Below are 10,283 nucleotides of genomic sequence, written 5' to 3'. Positions count from 1 at the left end.
GCTTAAATCAGCCTCTCTACCAGGTGACTGGCAAATAGCGAATGTGATGCTGGTTTTTTAAAAAGGCTGCAGAGTTGATCCCAGAAATTGCAGGCAAGTAATTCTAACTTCAGTATCAGACAAATTGTTTGAAACTATATTAAAGAAGAGAATTATCAGACAAATACATTTGTTGAGGAAGAGTCAACACAGCTTTTGCAAAGGGAAATCATGCCTCACCAATCTATAAGAATTCTTTGAGCTGGTCAACAGAAATGTGGGCAAGGGTGATCCAGAGGCTATAATGTACTTGGACTTTCAGAAAGCTTTTGACAAGGTCCCTCACTAAAGGCTCTTAAGAAAATTAAGCAGTGATGGGATAAGCAGGAAGGTTCTCTCCTGGGTCAGTAACAGGTTTAAAGATAGGAAACAAAGGGTAGGAATAAATGGTCAGTTTTCAAAATGGAGAGAGGTAACTAGTGGTGTTCCCCAGAGGTCTGTACTGGGACCAGTGCTGCACCACACATTCATAAATGATCTGGAAAAGGGGTAAGGAGTGAGATGGCAAAATATGCAGATGAGACAAAATTATTCAATATACTTAAATCCAAAGCAAGAGATCTCACAAAACTCAGTGATAAAGCAACAAAATGGCAGATGAAATTCAGTGTAGATAAATGCAAAGTAATGCACATTAGAAAACATAATTCCAACTATACCTGTGAAATGATGTTTCCAAATTAGCTGTTACCACTCAAGAAAGAGGTCTTGGAGTCATTGTGGATAGTTCTCTGAAAACATTCACTCAATGTGCAGCAGCAGTCAAAAAAAGCTAATAGAATGTTGGGAACCTGGCAGATATAATTGGCCAGGACACACTGAGGCCATGTCTACACTACCCGCCGGATCGGTGGGTAGTAATCGATCTATCGGGGATCAATTTATCGTGTCTCGTCTAGAAGCGATAAATCGATCCCCGAATCAATGCCCGTACTCCACCTCGGCAGGAGGAGTAAGCGGAGTCGACGGGGGAGCCGCGGCGGTCGACTTGCCGCCGTGAGGATGGCCAGGTAAGTCGATCTAAGATACTTTGACTTCAGCTACGTGAATAGCGTAGCTGAAGTTGCGTATCTTAGATCGATCCTCCCTGCTCCCAGTGTAGACCAGCCCTAAGTCTCCCCTGGTGCAGCTGTGGTCGCTGGCCACCAGTTGTGGCGTTTGCCCTGGGAAGTTTTTGCTTATTATTATGCACTCTGCATTTTCCAGTGTGGCTGAGGAAGCAGTATGTGGTGCTCATCTTCCTGGGTTCATCAGTAATCTCCCCGGAGTCCATGTAGATTACTGATGAATGCAAGAAGTTTAGTAACACAGAGCACTGTGACAGATTGTCACCCCAGGAGTGTAGTTCAGGAGCCATGGAAACTGCTGTGCCCCTCAACCCTCCAACTTGTCTGGCCAATCTTACACTGCTTTCTTGGTAACACGGCCAGCCTGTGCAATCTCTGTTATCACCCAGCATGACAGCAGGTGGTGCCATACACCCAACTGAGCTGCCTGAGTGCTTTCATGGAGAATAGGTCCATTAATTGTTATTAGTCAGAATGGACAGGGATGGTGTCCCTAGCCTCTGTTTGCCAGAAGCCGGGAATGGGTGACAGGGGATGGATCACTTGATGATTATCTATTCTGTTCATTCCTCCTGGGTCACCTGGCATTGCCCACTGTAGGAAGACAGTATACTGGACATTCTTATGTTCTTCTGTTCTTAATTGTCCCACTGTTCTTGCTGGGAACAACACCCCATCTATGCTAAACTTTTATCACCAAGCAGGTCCGACTGGACACCTCGGTCTCTTCCGTTTGGGTGCTTGTGACCAGAGCTATACAATCACCCACAGCCTCCTTAAAAGTAGTAGCTTTATTAACAAACAATATAAAGCATTAGAGAAAATGATTTTAAAATACCAGACAGCTGTCACACACCTACACTCATCTATCTCACATATCACTACAAGTAACTCAGGCTTTGCTCTGGAGATAGAGAAACAGAACTGGACCAACTTACATTCTACTGTGAGGCCAAGGATCTCTAGGGACCAGTGGTGTAGCTAGAACAGGAAAACTGGCTGGGCCTAGTTTTCAGCTGGCAGGCAATGACAGGGGGCCTGTCTCTCCCCACAGAGGCAGATTAGGATTTGTGGGGCCCTGACTTGGCCAGGACAACTGGGGCTCCCTCCCCACCCCTTCCGCAGCCCCCCTCCTACCAGACAGTGGGTTTGGTGTATGAGGGCTTGCTGCTCCCACTGCTCCTGAAGGTTAGTGGGGTCCGAACAGGGGGGATTGCCCCACTTCTCCTGCCCAGCAGTCCTGCACGGGAGCAGGGTTGGGGTGTGCGGGAGTGACCCACTTCCCCTGTCCAACAATCCTGCCTGCGAGTGGGTCCAGTTGAGGGGGCTTCTTCCACTCCCCCCCGGGTGCTCTTCCCACACCACGACCTACTCCAGGCAGGAGCGCCGGGCGGGGGGAGTAGGGCAAGCCCCTGTGCTTGGACCCTGCTTCTCCGCAGGAGCGCTAGGCAGGTGGAGCAGATTGGGGCGGCCCCGTTGGCCCAGACCCAGTGGCTAATCTGCTATTGGCCCAGACCACACCCACGAGGCACACCCCATTTGGCTGGGTGACCAGGGCATCATTGCGGGGGTCTGGCAGGAGAGGGACACAGCTGGACACCGAGCTGCGGTTGGGAGTCCCAGCCAGTGGATTGGGGGGCTTTGCCCCAATTTGGGTGGGCCTGGATGCTAAATGTGTGGGCCACGGCCCACCCAGGCCCACCCATGTTTACGCCCCTGCTTCAGGCCCAGCCTAGTTTCCCTGTATCTCTGGGAGCATATTCCCATCTGTTTGCCCCTTTCTCGTGGAAGCAGCCTTTGCTGAAACCTGTGTGAGTCTGGGCCCAGTCACCATAGTGCCCAGCCGTGTCTGTGTTACAGGGCCTAGGTGTGAAGCTGACATTTGCCTTCAGACTGCTTTCTCCCAGCCACACCATCTAAGATGAGGCCCCCATGGCTGCTGCTCCATTGTTTGGCAGTTAGACCCATTCAGCCTCAATGGCTGCAAACATCAGTCTGGTGACACTCCAACTCTACCCTCAGAATTTTACTACCTACCCCTCACGGTCATTCCTGAGGACCCCCACGTCTGCCCCAGACACCAAGGTGTTCGAGTCACAGGGCTTCCCAGAAGCCAGCTGTCACAGCAGGCTGTTGTAAGAAGCCTTTGCTCTGTGGAACTCTGACATAGCCCCAATCTTACGGTCTCAGAGTATCTGAGCACCATGAATGTACGTATCCTCCTGCCACCACTCTGAGGCAGGGCAGGGCTATTATCCACCTGTGCAGGGGCTCAGAGACAGCCAATGGCTTGCCCACGGTCACACATGGCAAAGGAATCAAACCCAGCTGTCTTGAGTCACAGATCAGTGCCCAGAACACAGGCCCAGCCTTCCAGCCATCTGAGCGGTGAAAAGTACGGCTGGATTCTCTGCTGCACCAGCAGAGCTCCCGCCTTCGCTGTAGAGAGCAGCGATAGCAAGGAGCCAGTTACAGAGGTGTGATTCCCTGACCTGTTCTCCTCCCTGCATCAGTGGGGTTTAGAGCAGCCGAGGGGCTGGGCTAAACTCCGCCCACTGGTAACAGCTTTCAAGTACACAGCTAACTCTTGCTAAGTCCTTGGGGATGGGGGCCACCCCAGACTGCCCCCTAGTGGCCTGAGGTAGCCCTGCAGACAAGAGCCCCCTTTGTGGGGTCGCATTAATTCAGTCTTCTCTAAAACATAAGATCTCCTACCCTCCAGCCCCACCCTCCTCCTTTCCTCAGGAGCCCCCCACCAAACTCCTTTTTGGGGTAAGCATTGGTTCAGGCTTGCTGCAACCCCCACTCATTTTCTGCAGAGGCCCCACCCCCTGCCCCATCTCTTCCCACTAGGCCCTTCCCCCTACTCCTCCACTTCCCATGAGGCTCCGCCCCCCTGGCCAGGCCACCAGCTGGACTGTAGTAAGAGCTATCCCTGGAACCAAGGCTGGTGTGGGGAGCCCCAGATTCTCCATCTTCCCTGGTGTGCATCCTGGGAGGCAGGGACACAGGCTGGGGGCTTCTCTTGGGTCCTCCAGCCCTCTGTCCAGGGCAGGTGGAGGATCTAGTGCTCCTCACAGAGGCTCTAGCTCCCCAGACAAATTTTACCATGGCCCAGCTATAGCTTCTGGCGTGGAGAGTGGGTGGAGCATTGGGGGAAGAGGAGGAGCAGAGGGTGGGGCCTCATGGGGGAAGAAGAGGGGTGGGCCAGAGACAGGGTGGGGCTCCTGCCTCTGTCCCTCTTTTGATTTTGTAAAGGTGGTCACCCTACAGTGAATGGACTGCTCTGGGATAGGAGCTAACTGTGCCAATGTTGGGGAGATGAGGACCATTTCCACTCTTTTTCAATGCTGGGGCAGCACAAATGGGGGCAGGAGGAGGGTACCTGGGCTTGAGTCTCTTGCCAGGACTTCTGTGTGTCAGGCCCTCACTCACACATGCCGCTCTGCTCTGCCTCAGTGGGGAGTGGGCTCAGAGGTGTGCTGTTTGCAGAGCCTCGGGTAAGGGTTTTGCCTGAATGGCTTCTCCTGCGGCTCCTGTGTTAATCATGTGTCTGAGATGACACAGTCACAAACACCTGACTGAGGGCGTAGGGGGAGGGTGGGTGCCCGTGCCCCTGGAATAGCCCCTGTCCACAGCTGGTGCAGTTCTCATAGATCACACAGCACCTAGAGCGCCCAGGAAGGGCCAGGACAGTGACAGCAGAACAGCTCTGCACCATTTTTCATGGCCTGTGAATGTTTATCCATAGACAGGACAGTGACAGGCCAGGTGCAATGGGAAACAACATTCACATCCCTTCTCTTTATTGACTGTATTGAGAGGAATTCTGGGGTCAGAGCACCACCGACGCAGCTCTTTATGGGCCAACATACCACCGGTCCCTTGGCTCACCTTGAGCAAAGTCACTTTTTAAATACTGCTGCCTGCCTTGGACTCCTTCTCCCAGTGCACTGTCCTCCCTCACCAGCCGCTCTCCAATTACGACAGGTCTTAGACCCCATCTGAACCTGTCTCTACATAGTGGAGATCAGTAGTTCATGTCATCTCGGATTTAAGGGTCCATGATGGAATAGGTGGCCCATGTTATTTGTCTCCCGTGTCACCATAGCTGGAGCCAGATGATGAACTGACCCTTCACTTGACAAACACACTGATTATCCTTGCACGAAGGTGTTTGCTTTTCACGCTGTACACAATTGGGTTCATCAGGGGCGGGACGAGCAGGTAGATGTAGCCCAGGAGAATCTGAAGCAAAGGAGGAGAGCCCTCCCCGAATCTGTGTACCACAGACAGGCCGATCATTGGCATGTAGAAGAGCAGGACTGCACAAAGGTGGGAGACACAGGTGTTCAGGGCCCTGAGGCACTCTGCGTGGGACGTGATGCTCAGCACTGTTTTGAGGATCATCACATAAGAGAGAAAGATGAGCAGCGAGTCCAGCCCCACCGTCAAGAGTGCAACAGACAAGCCATAGATGCTGTTTATTCTGATGTCCGAACAAGCCATCTTCATGACATCCTGGTTTATGCAGTAGCAATGGGAGAGGACATTGGATCGACAATATCGGAACCGTTGAAGGAGAAAAGGGAGTGGGAGTATTACTGCCACCCCTCTTAGAACACACACCAGTCCCATCTTGCCTATTCTCGGCAGGGTTAAGATGGAAGCATATCTCAGCGGGTCACGGATTGCAATAAAGCGGTCAAAGGCCATCAACAAGAGCACAGAGGATTCAATGCATTCAAGCATGTGGATGAAGAACAGCTGGGCAAAACAGGCATTTAGGCTGATCTCTCTAGAGTTAAACAAGAATATACCCAGTGTCGTCGGCATGGTGGATATCGATAAGGCAAGGTCTGTGATGGCCAACATGGAAAGGAAAATGTACATGGGCTCATGGAGGCTTGGATCTGTTTTTATAATGAACAGAATGACTGAATTTCCCACTATTGAAATAAGATACATGAAGCAGAAAGGGATAGAAATCCAGAGATGGACATGTTCCTGACCTGGTATCCCAGTGAGAAGGAACACTGCAGAGTTGAAGTTGGTGTTATTGACAGCTGACATAATGTACTGGGCAGGTCTGAGGAGTTCTGAACTTTCCTTCCTAAAAGAAAAAAGGACAGGATACTAGATGATATTTAACGAGACATCTTTCTGCTCTCAGTGAAAATCTAGAGACTTCCAGGAGTTCAAGGAAGATCAGCAAAAACATAACAAGAACAGGAGTACTTGTGGCACCTTAGAGACTAGCCCACGAAAGCTTATGCTAAAATAAATTTGTTAGTCTCTTAGGTGCCACAAGTACTCCTGTTCTTTTTGCGGATACAGACTAACACGGCTGCTACTCTGAAACCAGCAAAAACATAGTCTTTGAATTACACAACAAAAAGGAAGATAGGCATTGCCACAGTGGATCAGACCCATAGTCCATCTAGCCTAGTATCCAGTGGCCAGTTCTAGATCCTTCATAGGAAGTGGAAGACGCCCTGCAATAGCCAGCTTTGAAATAACCCGCACCCACTAATTAGACAAATTGTGTGGCGCAAATCAGGGAGATTTAGAATTCATGAAAGAGTTTTTGTAACAATCCTCACCATTCTCATTGGATTTTCTGGCTATCTATATAAACATCCAGTCCCAATTTGAATGCTGCTAAACTCTTGGCCCCATTGATGTCTTGTGGCTGGGAGTTCCAAAGCCTACTTGAGCACTGTGTGATTTTACTATGTGGCTTTCCCACAGATACTCTTTCTGGCCGTCCACTTCTGAGTGTGGTCCATTGAATCATGAGATGTGTGTAAACACATGGCAAGTGCATGGGTTAAACTGTCAATGTATTTATCTGTCCTGCACTGAAGCTATTTATAAACGTGTTTCATTGCCTCATTCTATACACTTTTTAATTTTCTTCACTCCTGAGAGTCCAAATTAAGCCACTGCCTCTTTGCAGCACATGAGATACATTCTTAGGCACAAGTTCTTAATTCAATAACATTGACTTGAATGGCATCACTCCAGATTTACATGTATAAATTCAGTGAGAACTAGGCTCTGTTAACTTTCCCTTACTAAATTCAGACGGTGATATGCTCTAATCCCCCAAAATCCCTCCAAGTTAAGCTGAAGTGCTTTGCCTGGCCTATGTTGACTGAATCCAGAGAGTTCTATCATCCCACACCCTTCTCTTCATCCTCACAGGACCTGCATCCTTTCCCCATGTAACAGTCTGTAGATATTTGGCAAATTACAAGCTAACACAGACAGTTACTTCATTTGGGCAGGTGTGGGGTTAGTGTCACATATGGGTGAATAGTGAAAATACTAGGTTTGCACTAATATCCAGTTGAGTTTGCAAGTTACTTCAGCCATGCTCGTGTAAGTGGTGATGGGTGTAAATTACATACAGCCAATATTACACTCCTGATTCCTGCACCTCAGCTCTACTCTGCTGAAACATAGACCAGGGTTCTGTTCTTTCAGGACTTTTTGGAAAGTCTTGCACAGGTATTGCACAGGGATTGTGTTCTTGACCCTGAATGTAGTGTTTGAAACAGCTACTGGTCAGTTACCAGATGAAGGAATCGTACAACTGTTCACTGAACAAAGGGTTAATAGCACAAACCCATTGCAAACAGTATGTGCAGTATTGTAGCTCCTCTGTCCCTGGGTTAATAGCTGACTGGTTTCCCTCAGGTTCTGGTCTGTCAGTCTGTAGCCTGTATCCGGAGTGGTAACAGGCATTGGGATCAGTATAGAAACTATTCATTCCCTGAGCTCTCACTCTCTAGTACATAGTAACCCCAGCAGCTGTTATTCAGCTACAATGAGGGTTTGCAGGAAGTGGATTTCAAAATCAAATGTATGAGTATTCATGGAAATGGAACTTCATTTCCCACAGGAAAGTAGTCTATTGCTCTCTCTCTCTCTCTCTCTCTCTCTCTCTCTCTCTCTCTCTCTCTCTCTGACTGTCTCTGGCCAGTATTCCTAAAATAAGTAGTACCCTAAAATGGTATTGGGACAGATATGGAGCTGAGGTTCCATAAGGAATGTGTAGGTTAAACCGAGTTCTTGGGATGTTTGTTTATAGCTATATTGGGTTAACTACTGGGATGTTGATGTTATGGTTGTATTGGGTGAAACCTGTTTGGCTCTTCTTAATTGAAAAGTGAGCTGCTGGAAAACATGAAGGAAGGGAAGCAACAGCTAAAGAAAAGCCATCTCTCAGTGAGCACTTCAGGGAGGTTGAGAGACAACAGCAGAGCTACAGGCTGGGAAGAGCCTATTTCCAGGCTCTAGCCATGTTACCCAGCTTGTTTTGTCAGTTCTGGGAGTCTGTCAAGAGGTGGGGCAGCTGTTTCTGAGAAGCTCTTCAGACTGACAGGCACAGACACCACTGGGGAAGCTTGAAGGCCCTCGGCCTGCCTGGTTCCCCATTAGAGTGGTAGGGCTTGGGGTCAGACGCGTACAGACTGGTTTTTGAAAACCCTCCTATTCTCCCATGTTACACTTTATTCCTACAGTTCATATTAAACAATATTTTGGTTCAAGAAGGCTGACTGGTCACTCATCTCACCACTACTCACATCCTCCCAAAGGGAAGAACCACAGGTGCCAAACCCACTCAGACCCGCAGGGCAAGCACAGTCAAACCGCAGTGAGGGTGGGAGGTTCGTGGGATTCCATGCCTCATCAGACCTTTTACCGCAGAGCAATCTGCTCTGAATTCCGGCATTCACAATTAATCTGGAGAAAAACCTTTAAAAATGCATTTGCTGATTAAATTTCCAACTTCAAATAAACCTGAGGCTATTGGGGAACTAGTCACTTATATTCTTTGCGGTCTCCTCGCACTCAGCCTCTGGCAGGATCAGGCACAAAGCACACGGTACCTCTAAAAATGGGACCCCTTCAGAAATCCTGACTCAGGGATTTGGGGTTTTAACACTCCGAGCTCATTTTGAATCTCATATTTCTGTTTAGCTTGAATAGCCCACCGAGGACTATAAGCAGATTTAGGGGAGGGGTTCCCAAGCTACCTAGTGCTGCCTGCCCTCAGGCCCCGTCATGGAGTCACGCCGAGAGCCCAGCTGAGTCCTCTGCTGCACTACAGAACATCTGCAGATGGAAACAGCTTGCAGCCTTTCCCCTTCACTGCACATTCTAAAGATACTGAAACCTTCCAACATACCCAATTCCTGCTAGAGGGGAGCTGCTGACACCAGAGATCTTCACCCTAAAGGACAAAGAGTTATAGAGGAGGTTGCATGGCCAGCAGGCAGTATCTGTTCAGACATGGAGACAGCTGTCTTTATGAAGCATGTTTGCAATGTCCCTTAGGGGTCACTTGGCCATCAGGGAAACTCAGCTGCTTGGCTTTGTGTGCACCAGCTTTAACCTCATCACGGCCAATGGCAAATTACAGGAGGCCAAATCACAGGGGGTGCATGGTTATGCTACCCAACTGGAATGCAGTGCAAGCCCTGCTAGAGAATCTATTCCTGAAATACAGGCTTTTCATCACTGTTTGTATGATTCCAATTTGTCACATGGATATCTTGGGGTGGCTGAGTGGTAATAATGATGCTATCACAGATATGATCTAGCTGAAATGAAATAAAATAATAATAATAATAATAATAATAATAATGTAACCCTTCTGCCCATCTGAGTTGGCAGCAACAAGGGCCGGTTTCAGTATCTAGGGGTTCCGTTTCAATAATACAGTGCAAAACCTGCTTGAGCCCCCACCCAGTGACTGGGACAGTTACATACCACCCCCCGGGGGCCTCTAAGAGGCAATACTTCCCCTCTCGCAAGCACAGAGTCTGAGCTTAGCAAAATCCTTTTAATAAAGGAGGGAAACAATGCAGCATTATGTTGGGGAAACACCACAAAGAGGATTCATAACACAAACCATGAGCAAAAGACCCACCCCCAAGTAAGTTTGACAGTTTCCTTTTCCCCTCAGGGTCTTAAGTCCAGCAACCCAAAAATCACCCAAAAGTCCAACAATCCAAAAGTCTCTGTCCCTGGTCAGTGCAGCCCCAGAGTTCAAAAGTTTATCTGCAGAGTTTTACCTCCCAGCCTGGGTAGCAATTGGGGAGGGGGCAAAGGGGTGTTTTTATATATATTTTTTAAAGGGCACCTTATGTGGTCCAAGGCAGACTG

General features: G+C 48.9%; 1 protein-coding gene across 1 annotated transcript; it reads right to left on the bottom strand.

The window, feature by feature from the left end:
- Positions 1 to 5,243: 5,243 nt before the first annotated feature.
- Positions 5,244 to 6,252, bottom strand: LOC135882416 (olfactory receptor 51G2-like). The gene has a single exon (XM_065409324.1). It carries the CDS (start codon positions 6,177 to 6,179, stop codon positions 5,244 to 5,246), a length of 936 nt encoding a protein of 311 aa, XP_065265396.1. The 5' UTR covers positions 6,180 to 6,252.
- Between the last annotated feature and the right edge of the window lie 4,031 nt (positions 6,253 to 10,283).

This window comes from Emys orbicularis, chromosome 1, assembly GCF_028017835.1.
Source record: "Emys orbicularis isolate rEmyOrb1 chromosome 1, rEmyOrb1.hap1, whole genome shotgun sequence".
Lineage (NCBI taxonomy): Eukaryota > Metazoa > Chordata > Testudines > Emydidae > Emys > Emys orbicularis.
This window is presented reverse-complemented; position numbering and strand designations above follow the sequence as displayed.